The 23,316-nt window shown below is 38.7% G+C and overlaps 1 protein-coding gene and 1 long non-coding RNA gene across 5 annotated transcripts in view; one reads left to right on the top strand and one right to left on the bottom strand.

Moving 5' to 3' along the window:
- The window catches only part of plekho1b (pleckstrin homology domain containing, family O member 1b), a 45,889-nt gene extending 37,859 nt beyond the window's left edge, over positions 1–8,030 (top strand). For 3 of the 4 annotated variants that reach the window (XM_060922363.1, XM_060922365.1, XM_060922364.1), the window contains exons 4-7: positions 4,218–4,322; positions 4,849–4,929; positions 5,359–5,460; positions 5,610–8,030. In XM_060922363.1, the coding sequence (XP_060778346.1) occupies positions 4,218–4,322; positions 4,849–4,929; positions 5,359–5,460; positions 5,610–6,230 (909 nt within the window). In that variant the 3' untranslated portion in view covers positions 6,231–8,030. The remainder of the gene's footprint in view (positions 1–4,217; positions 4,323–4,848; positions 4,930–5,358; positions 5,461–5,609) is intronic. The other variant, XM_060922366.1, reaches the window with a different exon arrangement.
- The window catches only part of LOC132887044 (uncharacterized), a 44,622-nt gene that overhangs the window by 5,180 nt on the left and 16,126 nt on the right, over positions 1–23,316 (bottom strand). The window contains exon 2 of the long non-coding RNA XR_009654763.1: positions 2,953–3,071. This is a non-coding gene — a long non-coding RNA (uncharacterized LOC132887044). The remainder of the gene's footprint in view (positions 1–2,952; positions 3,072–23,316) is intronic.

The following is a 23,316-nucleotide window of genomic DNA, read 5'->3' as shown; positions in this document are numbered from 1 at the left end:
AAGTATTTGGTCAATAACAAAAGTTCATCTCAATACTTTGTTATATACCCTTTGTTGGCAATGACAGAGGTCAAACGTTTTCTGTAAGTCTTCACAAGGTTTTCACACACTGTTGCTGGTATTTTGGCCCATTCCTCCATGCAGATCTCCTCTAGAGCAGTGATGTTTTGGGGGTGTCGCTGGGCAACACGGACTTTCAACTCCCTCCAAAGATTTTCTATGGGGTTGAGATCTGCAGACTGGCTAGGTCTCTCCAGGACCTTTAAATGCTTCTTACGAAGCCACTCCTTCGTTGTCCGGGCAGTGTGTCTGGGATCATTGTCATGCTGAAAGACCCAGCCACGTTTCATCTTCAATGCCCTTGCTGATGGAAGGAGGTTTTCACTCAAAATCTCACGATACATGGCCCCATTCATTCTTTCCTTTACATGGATCAGTCGTCCTGGTCCCTTTGCAGAAAAACAGCCCCAAAGCATGATGTTTCCACCCCCATGCTTCACAGTAGGTATGGTGTTCTTTGGATGCAACTCAGCATTCTTTCTCCTCCAAAACACAAGTTGAGTTTTTACCAAAAAGTTCTATTTTGGTTTCATTTGACCATATGACATTCTCCCAATCCTCTTCTGGATCATCCAAATGCTCTCTAGCAAACTTCAGACGGGCCTGGACATGTACTGGCTTTAGCAGGGGGACACGTCTGGCACTGCAGGATTTGAGTCCCTGGCGGCGTAGTGTGTTACTGATGGTAGCCTTTGTTACTTTGGTCCCAGCTCTCTGCAGGTCATTCACTAGGTCCCCCCATGTGGTTCTGGGATTTTTGCTCACCGTTCTTGTGATCATTTTGACCCCACGGGGTGAGATCTTGCATGGAGCCCCAGATTGAGGGAGATTATCAGTGGTCTTGTATGTCTTCCATTTTCTAATAATTGCTCCCACAGTTGATTTCTTCACACCAAGCTGCTTACCTATTGCAGATTCAGTCTTCCCAGCCTGGTGCAGGTCTACAATTTTGTTTCTGGTGTCCTTTGACAGCTCTTTGGTCTTGGCCATAGTGGAGTTCAGAGTGTGACTGTTTGAGGTTGTGGACAGGTGTCTTTTATACTGATAACGAGTTCAAACAGGTGCCATTAATACAGGTAACGAGTGGAGGACAGAGGAGCCTCTTAAAGAAGAAGTTACAGGTCTGTGAGAGCCAGAAATCTTGCTTGTTTGTAGGTGACCAAATACTTATTTTACCGAGGAATTTACCAATTAATTCATTAAAAATCCTACAATGTGATTTCCTGGATTCTTTACCCCCATTCTGTCTCTCATAGTTGAAGTGTACCTATGATGAAAATTACAGACCTCTCTCATCTTTTTAAGTGGGAGAACTTGCACAATAGAGATCTTGCAGTCACGTGACCGGAAAGTACACAGACGCCATCTTGTCGGTCAACAACACAGCTGAATACTGCTGCACTCGTGTACAGAATGGATCAATTTCAACCGACGGACTACACGGCTCATTTTTCTAATGAACAGATAACTAGATATATGTCTAAAATAAACGATCTGCAGATTACTGACCCATATGGCTTACCGGACGGAGTTTTCACGACCGTGTCAGTGGATATGGAACTGCCAGCGGAATACCCAGACGTGTATAATTACCTCATCAACTTTCCCTCACTGTTCAGTGGTGAAGCACTGCATGCTTATAAATCTCTGGACAGTTATCTTTACAGAAATTCAGGATTTGTCAGCAACTCAGATGTGGCATCTTGTAAACAAGAAAATGATCCTCACTGGATGGGTAAGTCACTTAAGTATTACTAGTACTGCACTGACCAGCCGATTATAGAATAGAATAAGGTAATTCCAGCTGTAATTCCAAATCGTCCGTCTTGTTTACATGGATCTGGCGTTGGAGAGGTAGAGGCTTAGCAGTGGAGGTTTGAGTAGCTGTTTTCTGAGCTTAGTCAACAGGCCGGCTCTGCAGCCTCGCTTTTGCTTCCGCTCCTGGCGCCGCCTCCTTCGCTTTGCTTCCGATAACAATCCACGGAGACCCCGCTGGTCTCGCTATCTCGTCCGGAATGTTTTTTTTTTTCTCGTCCAGAATGTTGTGCATGCGATGGAAATCGCTACAAACCGTCATTTTCTGCTGGAAACCAACGTCCAGTAAGTCCATACGGTTGTAGTGGATATTGAAGTCCGGTACAGATTAACAACACGCAAAAATACACACAAAAAACATAAAAAACGTGCACAGGTACGGAGAGCTTGTAGCCGCAGCCGTTGTAGTAGAATTGTATATAGTAGGGTTTTCCAGAAGAAAAGGCAGAAGTAGAAGCAGAAGTAGAAGGCGGAAATATGGCGTTTGACCGACAAGATGGCGTCTGTCACAATCTGGATTGGCTGTGACGTCACATGCAACATGCAAGTGCTCCATTGGTGGCTGACTAAATACTTTTTTTTGCCTCACTGTGTGTGTGTAAGGGAGTTGCATCATTATTATGCATAATATTATTAACAACAGGGGTTCTCAACCTTTGAGGCCCACCTATTCATACTTGTAACGAGTCGGGGCCCATTAAAAAAGATCCCCAATTATTTTGGCTTATCTATTCTATTAGAATCTACTAATCTATTGTAAAGTGTATTAACAGAATGCAGCATCACTCCCTGTTACAGATGGGAGCCCAGGAATTAAATAAATGTAATAAAACCAAACTGTTTTTAATTGTAGGTATTGTATTTAAAACTGTATGGATGTGTCAGAAGCCAACATAAAACCCTGTATGCAGGTCATTCTCAGTCAAAAGGGATTAATGATCCAAAAGTGGAGTCTGGTCCATTAACACAAGAACTTCTTGCGATGTTTGTGTACAGAAAACAAACAAGTTATTAAAACCAAGAAGTACACTCAAAAGAAATGGATACAGAAACCACTCAATGGGATTAGATCCTTACATGCTAACAAAGAAGTATTTTTCCTATGAGTTGGAAAATTATCCGTCTGTTGAGTTCCCCAACATCTCAAACTACCTGGTGCTGCAGACATCGTTCTACACGGACACACAGATGACAACCTGGAAGAGCATGGAGGCGAACAACTTTTTATATGTGGCTGGGTTAAAGATCTGGGGATCAGGACACTGCAAGATAGATGGCGGTAGACGGATCTAAGTGCAGGAAGAGTGTTTATTAGCAGGCATGATATTTAAGTCAAGTTTATTTTTATAGCGCTTTTAACAATAGACATTGTCGCAAAGCAGCTTTACAGAGAATTAAAGACTTCAAACATGAGCTAATTTTATCTTTAATTTATCCCTGATGAGTAAGCCTGTGGCAATGGTGGTGAGGAAAAACTCCCTCAGATGACATGAGGAAGAAACCTCGAGAGAAACCAGACTCAAAAGGAAACCCATCCACATTTGGGTGATAACAGATAGTGTGATTATAAATAACTTGCTTCTATAACTGTGTCCTAGAGAGTCACAAGGTATAAATAGTTAACCAGGAAATTCATTATAGTTTTAACATGAAGTCTGTTTTGCTGAAGTTATAAACTCTTCATTGATGGAAACTTGAATGCAAAACTGTTCATGACAACCGCAGTCCTAAAGTTAGCAAGTCAACTGTAGTCCTAAGACATAAATGCATTTCTGTAAGTGTCCAGAGCCAGCTTCCAAATGTTTTTTTTAACAAAAGCAAAACAGAAAGCAGGGTATTTAAATAGTGTTATAAACATGGTTAGAAACAAATGTGACCGTGATGATGAGGATACTTCGCAAAGCCTCTGTGAAAACAGCGTCCGTGAGCGCGTAGCCACTTGAGCTGCGCCAGACTCAAGTGCGCAAAGGCGTGACAGTCAAGTGTTCACCTACTGTGTGACCACAACTTTTAGCTCACGTGTATATCGTCATTAAAATGCCTCATTTTCATCGATAACCCATCGCAAAGCATCGCGAGCTGTAGTGTGATTGTAGCTTAATGAGGCGGATGTGATGTTGGATGTAACCCAGCAAGTGTACCCTACTACGAGTAAAAATTAGCTTCCTCTTGAAAAAAAATTTGTGGCCCACTAGATGGCGCTTGGCCCAGTGGTTGAGAAACACTGATTAACAACCATCAGTAAAATGTCCAATAAAATGAATTTAAATGCCAAACTTAACAAATTAATTGAGATCATATTTCAGGAGTAGATTTAACAGCTATGTTTGCATGTCCCTTAGGTTCCAGATCTGGTTTTCCTGGCTGTCAGTCCAGAGGAAAAAGAGTCATGGATCAATGCCTTAAATATAGCCATCACCAGGGGCAAGAACCGCATTCTGGATGAGGTGAATTAACCCTGCAAGCACACACACACACACACATATACATATATATATATATATATATATATATATATATATATATATATATATATATATATGTCTCTCTGCTGCCCCCGATGTTCATTTTCTAAGATGTACAGAAAGCACGAAAGAATACAAATGCACATTTTTAGTCACGCCCCTTATTTTGCAAGTGAAGCCTTTTTTTTTAAAGGTATCTGTAACTAGTATCCAAACTGCGCTGAAAGATGCAACAGCTAAGACATAAGTTCTGTGTATAACCTCTGAATCAAGATTTTGATATTTTAGAGGTGCATTTTTTTCCCCAGCTAAACTGTCCATTTCTCAGATTTAGTAGCAGTGACCACACCTATTCTGTGATGCACTGAGCAGCAAATTGGCTGCAACACAGTGCTCTCATAAAAAAAAAATCTTGAGTTGAGAGAGTCTGAGGGAATATTCATAGTTGAGTCATCATTGCTTGCTGATTGAAGAGCATCTCCTGACTGGCATGAAAACTTTCCACTAGAGCCGACTTGCTACTTGCACTTCTCATATACTCATCAGGAGAGGAAAGGATGGAGAGGATGGAGTCAGCACGCAATGCCAGGTCTGCTGTGAACAGATTGTCCCTGTAATCTAGGAGATAAACCTCAGAGCCTGCAGTTTCACACATGACTGCCTTTACTCTAGTGCAAAGGCTGTATGGGCTTAGCATAACACCTCTTATTCTGCTCTTTGGCATATTTATTGCAGTCATGAAATGCTTTAAACTGGACTTTGGTTTATTATGTGGAACAGTAATGTGTTCAAAAGTGTTTCAGAGTTTGGACTAAGTTTTAAATAAGCTAATAACCTTGATTATAAAAAAATCTACTAATTTACTAATCTACTTATTGAATGTATGTATGAATTTATTTGATTGTATGTCTTGCAGGGCTAGTTATAATTACAGGTCAAATATGGGATATTTTTACATAATGCCAATGTGTGTGACTGATCTATCCTAATCCTCACGTCCCTTTGCGTAACTTTTCAGGTTACAGTGGAAGGTGAAAGCTGTTTGGTTCATCCCACACGAGACCGAGCTAAAATCCCACACACACGCCGACTTCCCACCCGCGGCCACCTTTTGGCTGTGGTGAGCTGTCCATATCTTAACATCAGAGACAAACTAATTCCTTAAATAGCTTAGTGTAGCTGTTACGTGCAACACATTTTCTTCACCATTTTTCCCCAGGACTTGCTAGTAGTATATGCAGCTGCTTTATTTCTTTCTATCTTTTTTAGGCCTCAGCATCTACATCCGATGGTATGCTGACCCTTGACCTCATTCAGGAAGAAGATACGCCATCTCCCGAGGCACAGGACCAGAGCAAATCTGCAAACTCCAGAATGGACACCTGTCAACTTCTGCCTGATTGTGAGGATACAGTCAAATCTCAGAGCCTGCCACGTAAAAGCGAGAGCTCTTGGACCTGGTGTGAGAGCCAAGCACAAACGCCCAGGGCTGGAAAAAAGTTCCGAACCACGGACAAGAACCGCTGCGCCTCCATGGATGAGATCCTTTCTCACTCAGATACTAAGAGATCGATCCCACACTGTTCAGCCTCAGCCCCCGCACACTCCATCTGCCAGCTCCAGGAGCTTATCTCTTTAAAACTGGAGAGAACTCAGGACCTGCTGAGTGAGGTGCGGGGTCACAGCCAGGGTTGTGGTGCAGATTCTGCCTCTGGCAAGGAGGCAGAACGCCTGCTGGAGGAGGCAGCAAGTGCCTGGGGGCAGGCCAGAGACGTGCTGGAAGAGGTGAAGGAAATCAGAGTGCTGTGCAGGCAGCTGGAGGAGGTCTCCTGCCCCAGTGACAAGCTGAAGAGCCCACAGCAAAATCAGTTCAGGAAGAGCCTGATGTGAAGATGTGGACAAGGTGACGCAATGAGGCCTGGTGATGCGGATTAAAAATGAATAAAAATTGGACTATGAGACTGATCAGCATTCGATTTGGACAAAAACGCCTCTAATTTGTCAGTCTACACACCCCCAGCATTGTCCCAGCTTATCAGAAGCTTTGTAAAGTCTTCTTAAATGTTAAAGAGTGTTTAAAGACATGTTCCTCTACTGTCTTCTGCTACCTTCTACAATGGTTTGTATTTTACAAAACCTTCAGTGGTCTCACCCTGGAACATCGGAAGTCATGGCATTTATAGCACACAACAGAAATCACTGAGAGACCTTATTTATTTTATTTTGCAGAAATGGTTTGATTGGGATGCCACACGATACCTGAATTTTGTCAATTTCCTCAAAGGACTCTCATGACTGATTTCTTACTAATTGATTACATGACAGTTAGCATGTGTGTTAACATTTCAATTGACACGATGTCGAAGGTTATCCAAAGCCAGAAAAAAAGAAATTTGCCATAATCCAGTCACTGATGATGTTACAGAAAGTGCATGTTGTAGCCATTGTGAATTTCTGTCTGCTTTACAAAAATCCTGATTTGTTCTTCTTCCCTCAGTGGCTGTGGCCGAGTGAAGCCAATAATATACACTCCCTAGACATTTTCATAGTGACACATGCAAACATGCTCAGCCTATCATGTGGCAGCAGCGCAATGCATAAAATAAAATGAAATAATGCAGATTCAGGTCAAGAGCTTCAGTCACTCTGTACATCAAATATTAAAATGGGGGAAAATATGATCTCAGTGACTTTGATTGTGGCATCGTCTTTGGTGCCAGAAGGCTTGATTTGAGGATATCAGAAACTGCTGATATCCTGGGATTTTTGCTCAATACTGTTGATGAGAGAGGTCAGAAAAGAATAGCCAGATTGGTTCGAGGTCACAGGAAGACTATGGTAACTTAAATAAGCACTCTTAATAATTGCAGTGAGCAGAAAACCATTTCAGAATGCACAGCATAATAAAGCTTGAGGCAAATGGGCTACAACAGCAGAAAACCACTGCTGGACAGATGGAGATTGGAAAAAGTCCAGATTATGTTTTTCCAGTCTTCCGCTGTCCAGTTTCGATGTGCCTGTGCTCATTGTAGGCTCAGATTCCTCCTTTGGCTAACAGATGTTATTCTGTTCTCATTCACTGGATATGAGCAGTTGAGCACTGATTGGCTACTCTACTACTAGGATATCAGCTCATATACCATGAGTAGAGAAAAACAAAATGGCGGAGCATGTTGCTGAACCAACCGAGGACGAAATAAAAACTTCACTCAAAAACAAAATCCCAAAAATACAAAAAAAGCAACAAAATATGGAATAAAAATATTTGATGGTAAGAATGTATCTATTTTTATTTTTCAAGAATTATTATTATTATTATTATAGCATTTTTCACAAATTGCTACTGTCATTTCGCCGGTTTGTTTACATTCTAAGCGGAAATGATTTTGTCGGACGTTTTGTATGACGTTTTTATTTATCGAATTTGCAAAAAATAAAAACGCTCTGTTTCTCAAAATCCAACGAATGTGGATAGAATAAAACAGTTATTACACTCAATCTCGTCGTACATAGCTTATGGCCTCGTCGGCTGTCAGCTCATGCACGACTCGCTTTCGTGGAATAACTGTTAATTGTAACCTATCCTAGAGACTGTTGAATGTGAATATCCCAAGAAATCAAATCAGCAGTTTCTGCAATACTCAAACCAGCTGGTCTGACAAGAATAACTACAACCCCGATTCCAAAAAAGTTGGGACAAAGTACAAATTGTAAATAAAAACGGAATGCAATGATGTGGAAGTTTCAAAATTCCATATTTTATTCAGAATAGAATGTAGATGACATATCAAATGTTTAAACTGAGAAAATGTATCATTTAAAGAGAAAAATTAGGTGATTTTAAATTTCATGACATCAACACATCTCAAAAAAGTTGGGACAAGGCCATGTTTACCACTGTGAGACATCCCCTTTTCTCTTTACAACAGTCTGTAAACGTCTGGGGACTGAGGAGACAAGTTGCTCAAGTTTAGGAATGTTAACCCATTCTTGTCTAATGTAGGATTCTAGTTGCTCAACTGTCTTAGGTCTTTTTTGTCGTATCTTCCGTTTTATGATGCGCCAAATGTTTTCTATGGGTGAAAGATCTGGACTGCAGGCTGGCCAGTTCAGTACCCGGACCCTTCTTCTACGCAGCCATGATGCTGTAATTGATGCAGTATGTGGTTTGGCATTGTCACGTTGGAAAATGCAAGGTCTTCCCTGAAAGAGACGTCATCTGGATGGGAGCATATGTTGCTCTAGAACCTGGATATACCTTTCAGCATTGATGGTGTCTTTCCAGATGTGTAAGCTGCCCATGCCACACGCACTAATGCAACCCCATACCATCAGAGATGCAGGCTTCTGAACTGAGCACTGATAACAACTTGGGTCATCCTTCTCCTCTTTAGTCCGAATGACACGGCGTCCCTGATTTCCATAAAGAACTTTAAATTTTGATTCGTCTGACCACATAACAGTTTTCCACTTTGCCACAGTCCATTTTAAATGAGCCTTGGCCCAGAGAAGACGTCTGCGCTTCTGGATCATGTTTAGATACGGCTTCTTCTTTGAACTATAGAGTTTTAGCTGGCAACGGCGGATGGCACGGTGAATTGTGTTCACAGATAATGTTCTCTGGAAATATTCCTGAGCCCATTTTGTGATTTCCAATACAGAAGCATGCCTGTATGTGATGCAGTGCCGTCTAAGGGCCCGAAGATCACGGGCACCCAGTATGGTTTTCCAGCCTTGACCCTTACGCACAGAGATGCTTCCAGATTCTCTGAATCTTTTGATGATATTATGCACTGTAGATGATGATATGTTCAAACTCTTTGCAATTTTACACTGTTGAACTCCTTTCTGATATTGCTCCACTATTTGTTGGCGCAGAATTAGGAGGATTGGTGATCCTCTTCCCATCTTTACTTCTAAGAGCCGCTGCCACTCCAAGATGCTCTTTTTATACCCAGTCATGTTAATGACCTATTGCCAATTGACCTAATGAGTTGCAATTTGGTCCTCCAGCTGTTCCTTTTTTGTACCTTTAACTTTTCCAGCCTCTTATTGCCCCTGTCCCAACTTGTTTGAGATGTGTTGCTGTCATGAAATTTCAAATGAGCCAATATTTGGCATGAAATTTCAAAATGTCTCACTTTCGACATTTGATATGTTGTCTATGTTCTGCTGTGAATACAATATCAGTTTTTGAGATTTGTAAATTATTGCATTCTGTTTTTATTTACAATTTGTACTTTGTCCCAACTTTTTTGGAATCGGGGTTGTATAACACTGGTAAAATCACCGAGATCACACAATTGCATGAATGAGTAGGGGTACAGCTGTTTCTATTAAAGTGGCTGGTGAGTGTATATTGGTCCATAATATAAGAATCCAACAGACAGAAATTTGCTGCTGCTCTTATTTTTTTTTTTTCCCTGCACTGAAACCAATATAGCATAGGTCGTGGTATTTTGGAGTATAAGCTCTAACTCTGCTGTCATGGAGCCCTTTATGAAGTGGATTATTATGGAAGAGCAAAGCATCCCAGGCAGTGGAGCTGCTGAGAAAACCATGGACATCACCAACCTGCCACAATGTGAATGTTTTATTTTTCTACTTAATACACTGGAACAGCTCTGGTTTATTGAGGATCAAAGTCTCAAAGACTCTGGATTTTATGGGGCTGTGAGAGTCTTTGCTGCTTCTTTAATGTTTTCTGAATAATGCTCGGCACACATGGTGTATTATATACAGTACGTACAGGACATAAGTATGTACACAGAATAAATAAGATGCAGCCAATAGCAGTGGCGGCCATGGTGAAGAGGCTTCCTGCACACATGCAGAAGAAAGCTGATGTTGAATTTTATGATGTTTGCTCGGTATTTCTGTATACTTTCTCTGCAAACTTCCTTTCAAAGTAGGTGGACTCAAATTAAAAAAAAAAAAAAAGCCATGTGTAGATATATAGTCAGGAATACAGATCAAATCTGGTGCCAGTGTTGCTGTAGGATTTGGAAAGAGGAAGAGACAGAACTGCCATTAGATGTCAGAGTCGGTGTTTGTGGAGACTTGAAAGCTTAAAGGAAATGGATAATAATCTCAGATTTGCACTATTGAATGCTGTAAAACTGAAGTGAAACTGGCAAGCTGTCTTTTTATCCCCTAAGGCACAGAGCAGACAATCTAACAGTAGCTAGCTCACAGTCAGTTACCTGAAATGTTAGTACAAGGATTAAAGAAAAAGAAAAAAGATTAAAATGCTGCCTTAGTGTACGCTCCAAGGGCACATGCAATTTGCATGTCAGTTTCAAAGACATTTGTCTTTTCCATGAATGAAATTTAACCTTCAAGTTGCCTGAACCAATAAGAGGTGAGATGTGCAGCGGCATAGAGGCCTTTACCTAATTTGCAGATAGAAAACTATGCAATATTGCATACAAGCCTGAAATAAACAGGCATCAAGACTTACTGGTGATGTGAAATGTGGTACTGTAACAGACCAAAGGGTATGTGCTGCCAGTATCAAACATTTTGTTTTACAGTTAGTAGCTCATTAATGTGTTTGCACAATTCTGTAGGTATGATTTAAATCTGTTCTGTCATTTAGACCTGATTACAAACAGTGTTATTTTTTGTACATTTTATTGTAAAATGCATTTTTGTAGAGTCAGTAAAATATTCTAGAAAGGTCCTCCCACCCCCCAACTGATTGACTTGTGTAATGCTCACCTGGACAAAAAGCTCAAATCACATTGTTTGAATCTCAGGCACTATGGTGTGTTGAGGAAAACCTTTTAACATGTAAAAAGGTAACAAAGCACAGGATGTACAGTGGTGCTTAAAAATTTGTGAACGGTGGCCCAAGTTTGTGAACCCTTTTTAAAATTTTCTATATTTCTGCATAAATATGACCTAAAACATGATCAGATTTTCACACAAGTCCTAAAAGTAGATAAAGAGAACCCAGTTAAACAAATGAGACAAAAATATTATACTTGGTCATTTATTTATTGAGGAAAACGATCCAATATTACATATCTGTGAGTGGCAAAAGTATGTGAACCTTTGCTTTCAGTGTCTGGTGTGACCCCCTTGTGCAGCAATAACTGCAACTAAACATTTCCGGTAACTGTTGATCAGTCCTGCACACCGGCTTGGAGGAATTTTAGCCCGTTCCTCCGTACAGAACAGCTTCAGCTCTGGGATGTTGGTGGGTTTCCTCACATGAACTGCTCGCTTCAGGTCCTTCCACAACATTTTGATTGGATTAAGGTCAGGACTTTGACTTGGCCATTCCAAAACATTAACTTTATTTTTCTTTAACCCTTTGGTGACTGACCCCTTGAAAATGGTTCCTCCAGGAACGATGACGTTTCAGTTGTCAAGACAACGGAAAAACTAAAATACAAGAGCATTTTGTTTTGTGCACAAGAGCATTGTGACGTATCTTTCTGTTTTTGTATTTTAGTTTTTCCGTTGTCTTGACAACTGAAAAGTCATCGTTCCTGGAGGAACCATTTTCAAGGGGTCAGCTGCATGACCCACCTTCTCTTGAGATTCGGTTCATGGACAGATGTCCTGACATTTTCCTTTAGAATTTGCTGGTATAATTCAGAATTCATTGTTCCATCAATGATGGCAAGCCGTCCTGGCCCAGATGCAGCAAAATAGGCCCAAACCATGATACTACCACCACCATGCTTCACAGATGGGATAAGATTCTTATGCTTGAATGCAGTGTTTTCCTTTCTCCAAACATGACGCTTCTCATTTAAACCAAAAAGTTCTATTTGGTCTAATCTATCCACAAAACATTTTTCCAATAGCCTTCTGGCTTGTCCACATGATCTTTAGCAAACTGCAGATGAGCAGCAATGTTCTTTTTGGAGAGCAGTGGCTTTCTCCTTGCAACCCTGCCATGCACACCATTGTTGTTCAGTGTTCTCCTGATGGTGGACTCATGAACATTAACATTAGCCAATGTGAGAGAGGCCTTCAGTTGCTTAGAAGTTACCCTGGGGTCCTTTGTGACCTTGCCGACTATTACACGCCTTGCTCTTGGAGTGATCTTTGTTGGTCGACCACTCCTGGGGAGTGTAATAATGGTCTTGAATTTCCTCCATTTGTACACAATCTGTCTGACTGTGGATTGGTGGAGTCCAAACTCTTCAGAGATGGTTTTGTAACCTTTTCCACCCTGATGAGCATCAACAATGCTTTTTCTGAGGTCCTCAGAAATCTCCTTTGTTTGTGCCATGATACACTTCCACAAACATGTGTTGTGAAGATCAGACTTTGATAGATCCCTGTTCTTTAAATAAAACAGGGTGCCCACTCACACCTGATTGTCATCCCATTGATTGAAAACACCTGACTCTAATTTCACCTTCAAATTAACTGCTAATCCTAGAGGTTCACATACTTTTGCCACTCACAGTCATGTAATATTGGATCATTTTCCTCAATAAATAAATGACCAAGTATAATATTTTTGTCTCATTCGTTTAACTGGGTTCTCTTTATCTACTTTTAGGACTTGTGTGAAAATCTGATGTTTTAGGCCATATTTATGCAGAAATATAGAAAATTCTAAAGGGTTCACAAACTTTCAAGCACCACTGTATTAATGCTCCCTTTGCATTTTTGTCTCTGTAACAGATATAGAGTGAATCTCATTTCCTTTCGAAATGCAGTGTTAATGCTGCAGAAATGTCAGTAATGTCTGTCGAACTGATTTGAATATGTAACATCAGTGAAATCACCGCAATTTATCCACCAAGTTATGATTAGAAGCTCATTTCCCACACATCTGCCAGACACTGAGGCATATAATTCCATTTGGCTGAAAACAGATTGGACCCCAGAGGAGAAAATCGAAATCAATTAACATTATACAGGCTGTAGACAGGATGAGGCTACAGACAAATAACACGTACACTACCGTTCAAAAGTTTGGGGTCACTTTGAAATGTCCTTATTTTTGAAAGAAAAGCACTGTTCTTTTCAATGAAGACCACTTTAAACTAATCAGAAATCCACTCTATACATTGCTAATGTGGTAAATGACTATTCTAGCTGCAAATGTCTGGTTTTTGGTGCAATATCTATATACAGTAGGTGTATAGAGGCCCATTTCCAGCAACTATCACTCCAGTGTTCTAATGGTACAATGTGTTTGCTCATTGCCTCAGAAGGCTAATGGATGATTAGAAAACCCTTGTACAATCATGTTAGCACAGCTGAAAACAGTTGAGCTCTTTAGAGAAGCTATAAAACTGATCTTCCTTTGAGCAGATTGAGTTTCTGGAGCATCACATTTATGGGGTCGATTAAATGCTCAAAATGGCCAGAAAAATGTCTTGACTATATTTTCTATTCATTTTACAACTTATGGTGGTAAATAAAAGTGTGACTTTTCATGGAAAACACAAAATTGTCTGGGTGACCCCAAACTTTTGAACGGTAGTGTACCTTTACAGTGATAATGTTATTTTTCCCTGTTTGCTTTCTTCACAACACTGCAAAAATGTCAGCAAGTGAAAATATCTTGAATACAGTCAAATCTAAAGTATTTCCGATTATAACATTACAGTAAACCAAATCAATGATTACTGAAACTACTTCTTGACATGCTTTATTAATTTTCAGCTTGAAATTGTCTTGTTCTGTCGGCAGACACTTCTAATATTAAAGTTATTTCTGGAAAGAAGCAAAATTTATCTGCGAACAGAATAAGAACATTTAAAGTGAGTGAAAGCATTTAAACAGGCTGAATAATCTTGTATTTGATTTACAATCATTTCATAATAAGAAATATTAATTTGCAATATCACATACTAAGATATCTAGTGTGACCATGTAACGCTTAAATTTTCTTCTATTCAAAAATTCTTCCTGTAAGCCATATAATCTACCAATTGCAACAAATTCGCTTGATTTTTGGAATGCTTCGTTTTAATTGCATTTTTATTAATGAATGAATGAATGAATGGCTCTGGCCTGATTTGTCAGATTTGTTGCCCCAGGCGAGGCATGAAATACTTTCATAATAGTGAAAATGTGAACACATTCTAGTTCAACTCTGGCTCTGTTTTATTTTTAAAGTTATATGTACCAGAATAAATCCTAAGAGGGTTTTGTTTCTACACTGATTTTACTGTGATTGTAGAGCAGTAAGTGTTGGTGCAGGGGGTTTTGAATGTTAATCATGTTTATTCTCTGGACTATCTCTGATTCTCTGGTTGATGTCATACCGTTGCTGAGATGCCATGCAGTCACAGACTGCTGGAAATACCTCAGAAATGCAGCTTCGTACCTCAAACACCTTAATCATTTCAGTATATCTGCTTAGTGTTTTGTAAAATTGATAGTGTGTCCCCTCAAGTCTCCTTAACGCCGTGCTTCAGGTATAGCATAGCAAGATACATGTGGTTACGTGTGAATATGTAATTGTAGGTGTTGCACTTATTTTTTTTTTATGCTCAGGATTGGTGAATCTCTGATATACTTGAGACAGACCAGTTGTGCAATTAAAAACCATTCTAACTCCATAACCACATTTAAATACTGAGTAAATGTCTGTTTCTTCCATCAGTAGCAATAGCAACAATATTCTGCACTCGCAGAAAAACAACAACAACAAAACGGTTCTCCAGGATCCTTGGAATAGTTAAGTCTTTAACTTCCTAAAGTGTCAGTTTTAGGGTTCCATGCAGAACTTTTAAAGTTTCCCCAGAAGGACAAACTAGGGAACCTTTAAAGATTCTTTAGATTGTTTTTTTTTTTCTAAGAGTGCAGATCTATGCCAAAGACACACAACAGACCACTCCACTTATGGTTAATCTTTTTAATTTCTATTAAGCAAGGTAGGTATATGCATAATTCATAACTTGTAACTGTATCAAGATTAACTCTTGCACAGTGTAAAATGGCCAAACAGATCAAGTGCTGTGTGAGTGCACTGGGTCTTAAATATAGTGAATGAATTTAATTTTTTATGCCTCTTTTTGCCTTTAAAATCAAAAGTAATCATCTATTTCTGTGTGGTAAAAAACATCCTGTCTCATTTCAGTGTTTCACGGTTAATAATAAGAATAAGAATAATAAGAATAAAAACAACTACTTGCTTGAATAAGGTTTCATAATGCCAAGAGAATCTATTTATACACATTGTTTGGTGAAAGCATTTTACAAAAATCCACTCTTTTTAAATCTGATCTTTGGAGATTTGTTTGAAATAAAATAATTCATGAACTGTATCTCTATCTTCAGGAGTTCATTAAGCATATCTGGCTTATACATGCGAAATATTCACTGAATAGTGAAATAAGTTTTACTAGATTTTCTGTCCCAAGGAACGTCTACACACAAAACTACCATTTAATAATACGGCACCGAAAGGCTATAAAGGTGAACAGCAGTGTGTGTCAGTGTCAGTCTGAAATTACATGGTATAAACTCCATCATATGGTATAAAATATCAAGAGAAACTTTAGCAGCTAATTAGAGCTGCATGAGGTGTCGCTGTGAACACAGTTGGCTGATGAGGTGTCACTGTCTGAATTAGGCCCAGCAAAGCAGAGAAGAGTGAAAGCACAACAACAACAACACAAGATTCATCACAATACTACATATAATGTTGCTTCATAAATACTGTATAATTATTCATACACATTATAATTATTGAGTCACAAATTAACAACTTAAGAATAACTTCTAATTGGAACAAAATTGAATCTGTAATAATCTTCAGAATAATCACTTACTGTAATTGTCATTTTAAACATGGAAAAAAATAAGTACAGTGATATTTTGATTAATTGACTAATTATAAAAAGATACTTTTTTATGCACAGTTCATTACCATGAGGAAATTATAAAACCAAACTGTGATACAGTAGTGCTTGAAAGTTTGTGAACCCTTTAGAATTTTCTATATTTCTTCATAAATATGACCTAAAAACATCATCAGATTTTCACACAAGTCCTAAAAGTAGATAAAGAGAACCCAGTTCAACAAATGAGACAAAAAATTATACTTGGTCATTTATTTACTGAGGAAAATGATCCAATATTACATATCTGTGAGTGGCAAAAGTATGTGAACCTTTTGCTTTCAGTATCTGGTGTGACCTCCTTGTGCAGCAATAATTGCAACTAAATGGTTCGAGTAACTGTTGATCAGTCCTGCACACTGGCTTGGAGGAATTTTAGCCCGTTCCTCCGTACAGAACAGTCTCAACTCTGGGATGTTGGTGGGTTTCTTCACATGAACTGCTCGCTTCAGGTCCTTCCACAATATTTTGATTGGATTAAGGTCAGGACGCTGACTTGGCCATTTAAAAACATTAACTTTATTCTTCTTTAACCATTCTTTGGTAGAATGACTTGTGTGCTTAGGGTCGTTGTCTTCCTGCATGACCCACCTTCTCTTGAGATTCAGTTCATGGACAGATGTCCTGACATTTTCCGTTAGAATTCGCTGGTATAATTCAGAATTCATTGTTCCATCAATGATGGCAAGCTGTCCTGGCCCAGATGCAGCAAAACAGGCCCAAACCATGATACTACCACCACCATGTTTCACAGATGGGATAAGATTCTTATGCTTGAATGCAGTGTTTTCCTTTCTCCAAACATGACGCTTCTCATTTAAACCAAAAAGTTCTATTTGGTCTAATCCATCCACAAAACATTTTTCCAATAGCCTTCTGGCTTGTCCACGTGATCTTTAGCAAACTGCAGATGAGCAGCAATGTTCTTTTTGGAGAGCAGTGGCTTTCTCCTTGCAACCCTGCCATGCACACCATTGTTGTTCAGTGTTCTCCTGATGGTGGACTCATGAACATTAACATTAGCCAATGTGAGAGAGGCCTTCAGTTGCTTAGAAGTTACCCTGGGGTCCTTTGTGACCTTGCCGACTATTACACGCCTTGCTCTTGGAGTGATCTTTGTTGGTCGACCACTCCTGGGGAAGGTAACAATGGTCTTGAATTTCCTCCATTTGTACACAATCTGTCTGACTGTGGATTGGTGGAGTCCAAACTCTTTAGAGAGATGGCTTTGTAACCTTTTCCAGCCCGATGAGCATCAACAACACTTTTTCTGAGGTCCTCAGAAATCTCCTTTGTTTGTGCCATGATACACTTCCACAAACATGTGTTGTGAAGATCAGACTTTGATAGAGCCCTGTTCTTTAAATAAAACAGGGTGCCCACTCACACCTGATTGTCATCCCATTGATTGAAAACACCTAACTCTAATTTCACCTTCAAATTAACTGCTAATCCTAGAGGTTCACATACTTTTGCCACTCACAGTTATGTAATATTGGATCATTTTCCTCAATAAATAAATGACAAAGTATAATATTTTTGTCTCATTTGTTTAACTGGGTTCCCTTTATCTACTTTTAGGACTTGTGTGAAAATCTGATGATGTTTTAGGCCATATTTATGCACAAATATAGAAAATTCTAAAGGGTTCACAAACTTTCAAGCACCACTGTACCTCCTGATCTTTTGTCCTTGATCTTTCTATTATTTTACTGTAATATGTTCATAGTCCTGGTGAGCTACTGTGCAGCACATTTCCCCCATTGAAATGATTATAAATGATCTTTATTCCAGTGACGATAATTCCAGTGTACTGTATATTCAAACTGATAAACAATATCTGCCCATTTTGCCATCAATATTAGCACTCATAACATATGGAGCACGACCTTGAGAGAGATGCAGCATGATGAAATAGCAACTCTGCTCATGAAAAACTTTAACCAGGGGCTCTCAGTGAGCTGATAAGAACCATGGTTACAAGAAGAATCTGTTTATGCACAACAAAGCATTTATCTCCTTCTCCCCAAACTCACTGCAGCCCATTTTGGGTGATGTTTCCTTCCCAAGTTTTAAATCATAACTACAGTATGTCACTTGGATGAAAGTGCAATACAAAGATCTTCAATGCAAAATAAACAAGAAAAATCACTGAAAAGGGTTGACTGTTGAGTACTTAAGAATGAAACAGCATGGTTCATGCTCTGGGGTCTAGCAAGACTTCACTCAATATACAAACGAATAGTACTTAGAACAGTTTGCTCTGAGAACACTGCTTTAATTTAGATCATTTAACATCCGATTGTATTATATGTGGGCGGCACGGTTGTGTCCTGGTTAGCACTGTCGCCTCACAGCAAGAAGGTTCTGGGTTCGAGCCACGTGGCCAACGAGGGCCTTTCTGTGTGGAGTTTGCATGTTCTCCCCGGGTGATTCTCATGAAGCTGCAGTGAACATGTCCAGGACGCATTTTCCAAAATCAATACTTAATTCACATAAACTCTGATATTTTGTGTAAAGAAAATAGGGAGCACTGTATGGACAAATGGTTTTCATCATCATATAAACTAATTTTTATATCAATTAAACAAAAAATCTATGGAAATTCTCATTACCGTTGTGTCCGCATCCCTTTTTTTAATGTTTACTTTAAATCATATAAAAATTCCTAATTATATAAAAAAAAATACAGTGTAAAGTTATTTTAAAACATCTATATTTATGCATAATATTAATATTTTTTGTGTTGAACAAAAAAAGGTACTTGATTTTAAACAAAATAACTGTGTGCGCACCAAATGTTTCTCATTACCGTTTCATGATTTCACCCCCCCCATAAAAAGTACACCGTGCCTTTAAATTGATCAGCTATCCCATGATGCATCACTTCAGATACAAGATTCAAAATGGAGACAAGGTCAGTTGCTCACTCTTCTCTTACTTTGTGATATTTATGTTAATGTTGCTAAATCTGTCCTCAGTTACACTGTCTATTATCATTACCGTTATGGTTTAATACTCATTACTTTTAAAAATAAAAAAAATTATTGTTTTATGATTATTATCACAATATAAGGCTTTAACATGTGGCAAAGTTATAGGTTGCTAGCATTTCAGGTTATTTGTGAAATTAGCCAAGAGTATCTCATTACCGTTACTCAATAGTCTCATTACCATGCACTGTGAGGGCAATAACGGTAATGAGAACCATTGATATGGTAATGAGATTCTTATGTAAGATTACTAAAATAGGTATTTCATCGATTTTATTTTAGTATTTACAGTTATTTTATTATAGTAGTTATTATCTATTAGTTAGTTTACATATATATAGCTTATATATTATAATATCATAATATAATAAATACATATATAATATAATATAATATAATATAATATAATATATAATATATATCATATTATACAATGAACAACAATATACATATATATATTATAATAAATTATGTGTATACAGTATAGTTTGTTATTGTATGTATCTATATATACAGTATATATCAATTGGTATTGTATGTGAGTGTGTTTGTGTGTGTAATGTTTATTATTTCACAGCTTGGAATTATAAAACATTTTATAGGCATATGTAACAGTGACATTGATGTTTTTACTCTGTTTTGAGTAGTCTAATGATTATATTAATTGTTTGAAGATTGACAGACACTGAGCGCAAGAAAGCAGCAGCCAAAGCTAGGGTGAAAAGGCAGAGAGATAGGATTTATGCTGATCCTGTTCTGCTTGAGGAATATCGGAGAAAGGAAAGAGAAAGGTATAAGTCAGTGAGGGAATATGTCTGTACACTAATTATTTAATGCAACTTTCTTCATACCAATATGTGACTTATTTGTTATTAAAGCTCGCCAAGGTTATAAATGTTTTGTTATTGATTAAAACGGTGTTTATTAGTCACAATAGGATCTTTTGTTGTAGACTCATATGAGATTTGGAGGGTTGATATTATATCACCAATGAATACGTCTGTAATGATCTGTAACATCTGTAACCTCTGTAATGATCTTTAGCATCTGACTCTGACATCTGAAAACTTTTATCATAGGTACCAAAAGCGCAAATTGATGGGGAAGTTGAAATCTGCCTGTGAGCTGGACACCAAATCATTAAAAAGACAACAACAAAAATGGAGACAGAATTCGGCACGATATTACAAAAGGAAAAAAACATTAGACAATGTGTTAGATCTCACCCCTCCCTCCTTCACTGAAGATCCACCTGGACCATCAAGAAGGGTCTTGCTTCCAATAGAAAATGGAGGAAGTAATGAAACTCCACGGACATCAACACCAGCAAAAAGAAGACCTGCTGTGTCAAACTTGTAATTTGCTTGTGTTTCTGGTTCCCTGTTTTGTTACTCAATTGGTTTAACCTAGTAAGTTTCACTACCGTTACATTAATTCTAATTACCATTTTATTATCTCCTCATTACCATTATGCGTGGAAAATGATTAATTTTTAAAAATGTTTTTCATCCAATTATAACTCTGGCTCATTTTTCTGTAGTATATTCTCCACCTGTTGTCCACATGAGTTTTTTATCAAACATATTCTTATAACATTTCCATCAATTAAAAAATTAAATTATATATTACATATTGTGTATCGGTAATGAGAGTTGCGTAACTTTAAATAAATGTAAAAAAAAAAGTAATTGTCATGGACTGTGCTGTTCATTTAATGGGATATTTTGTGGAAATATGAAATAAATTGTCAAAAAATGTTTTTAACTCATGATCTAGCTTCATCATTTACTGTAACGGTGATGAGAATTATTCTGGATCATGTAAGCCTCAAATAAGAATAAAATTCTATTAAAATATTTTTCCATTAAAAAAAGATCAACATAGTAAAGTTCACACTCTATTTTAGGCTCTCAACTTGAAAAAAATACTGAAATGAGGTGAAAAACTTTATGTTAATGTGAAGGTCTTCATGAGAATCCCCCCCCCCCCCCATGTCGGCGTGGGTTTCCTCTGGGTGCTCCGGTTTCCCCCACAGTCCAAAGACATGCAGGTTAGGTTAATTGGTGGCTCTAAATTGACCGTAGGTGTGAATGTGAGTGTGAATGGTTGTCTGTGTCTATGTGTCAGCCCTGTGATGACCTGGCAACTTGTCCAGGGTGTACCCCACCTCTCGCCCATAGTCAGCTGGGATAGGCTCCAGCTTGCCCGCGACCCTGTAGGACAGAATAAGCGGCTACAGATAATGGATGGATGGATGCTGCTTTAACTGGTTACTTGAAGTGATTTGGCTTAATTCAATCTAAATACCTCAAAAGCAGTAAGGTCTCTGAATTATGTCAACTTGGGGCTCATGTGGCCTGCCAGCGGAAAGTTCAGGAATAAAAAGTTCATATCGCTCTAATAAATAGCCACAATATTGTATTTAAATAATGAGGCTATAGTTGAAAAGTTGGTTTACGTTCATAAAATAATCTGTAATGAGGCGTTTGTGGAATTAGTTTAATAATTAAAAGGGACCAAATGTTTGAGAGCCTTGCAGTAAATTATTTTCAGCTCCTTGTGACAGGAAACAACTTATCCCTCGACAGTTACCCAATCCAGCCACCAGAGGGCGCGACGTTCTCACTTATTGCTCTCAATAACAAAAGAACCTGTTTATAGACCAAAATCAACTCTAAACTATGTGACTTTATCAGCATTTATATGAAAAGAACATTCTGAATGCACAAAAGGATCGAACACATACAAAAGAGATGAACAGACAGGAAACAAACGACAGATTTAAAAACAAAATAATTTTACCACAAAATGCATAAGTATTCACCCCCCTGAACCTTTTCCACTTTCTGTAGTTCTACAATCTGGAACTGAATTAACTAATCACTGTATTTACACATGAGATTACATTGTTGTGAACAGTGGGGGTGAATACTTTTTTGTTTTGAAAGGGACATGGTTACAGCGCCAAATTTTAGCTTGCAAATGAAGATATATATCATTAACCCTTTGGTGACTGACCCCTTGAAAATGGTTCCTCCAGGAACTATGACTTTTCAGTTGTCAAGACAACAGAAGAACTAAAATACAAAAACAGAAAGATACGTCACAATGCTCTTGTGCACAAAACAAAATGCTCTTGTATTTTAGTTTTTCCGTTGTCTTGACGACTGAAACGTCATCGTTCCTGGAGGAACCATGTTCAAGGGGTCAGTCACCAAAGGGCTAAAAACAATTTCTAATTTTGGAGCACTACAGCCATTGCTCCATTTTGCCCCCAACAATTGAGATGTGAGATGCAAAACTGCATACTGTGTGTATATATATATATGAGAAAAAGACAGAACCAATAAATAAACCTACTTATTATTGAAAAATATAACATTTAAATTGACGTTCTCAGGTACTCCATAGGGGCGGCACGGTGGTGTAGTGGTTAGCACTGTTGCCTGCCTCACAGCAAGAAGGTTCTGGGTTCAAGCCCAGCGGCTGATGGGGGCCTTTCTGTGTGGAGTTTGCATGTTCTCCCTGTGTCTGTGTGGGTTTCTTCTGGGTGCTCCAGTTTCCCCCACAGTCCAAAGACATGCAAGTTAGGCTAATTGGTGACCGTAGGTGTGAGTGTGAATGGTTGTTTGTCTCTATGTGTCAGCCCTGCGATGACCTGGCGACTTGTCCAGGGTGTACCCCGCCTCTCGCCCATAGTCAGCTGGGATAGGCTCCAGCTTGCCCATGACCCTGCACAGGATGGAGTACCTCCATCCATAACCGCTTATCCTGTGCAGGGTCATGGGCAAGCTGGAGCCTATCCCAGCTGACTATGGGCGATAATGGCTAACCTTCTTTTGTTGGGTAGTTAGCAGGGTAGATATACAGTACTGTGCAAAAGTCTTAGACACATAAAGAAATGCTGTAGACTAAAAATGGCTTAAAACTAATGAACTGAAATGTTTCAATCTTAAAAAATACTATAAATAGCAGTAAACCATAATAAATGAAACAAAGTAAATATTTGGTGTGAGACGACCCTTTGTTTAAAAAAAATAGTAGTCTCAGGTATAATAGTGCAGTTTTATAAGGAAAACAGCATCTGTATATGTGCATGCTGATTGTGCTCAAATCAGCATCAAGTGTTTCCCATAACGCCTGGGTCCCCAGTGTGAC

This window comes from Neoarius graeffei, chromosome 5 (assembly GCF_027579695.1).
Source record: "Neoarius graeffei isolate fNeoGra1 chromosome 5, fNeoGra1.pri, whole genome shotgun sequence".
Lineage (NCBI taxonomy): Eukaryota > Metazoa > Chordata > Actinopteri > Siluriformes > Ariidae > Neoarius > Neoarius graeffei.
This window is presented reverse-complemented; position numbering and strand designations above follow the sequence as displayed.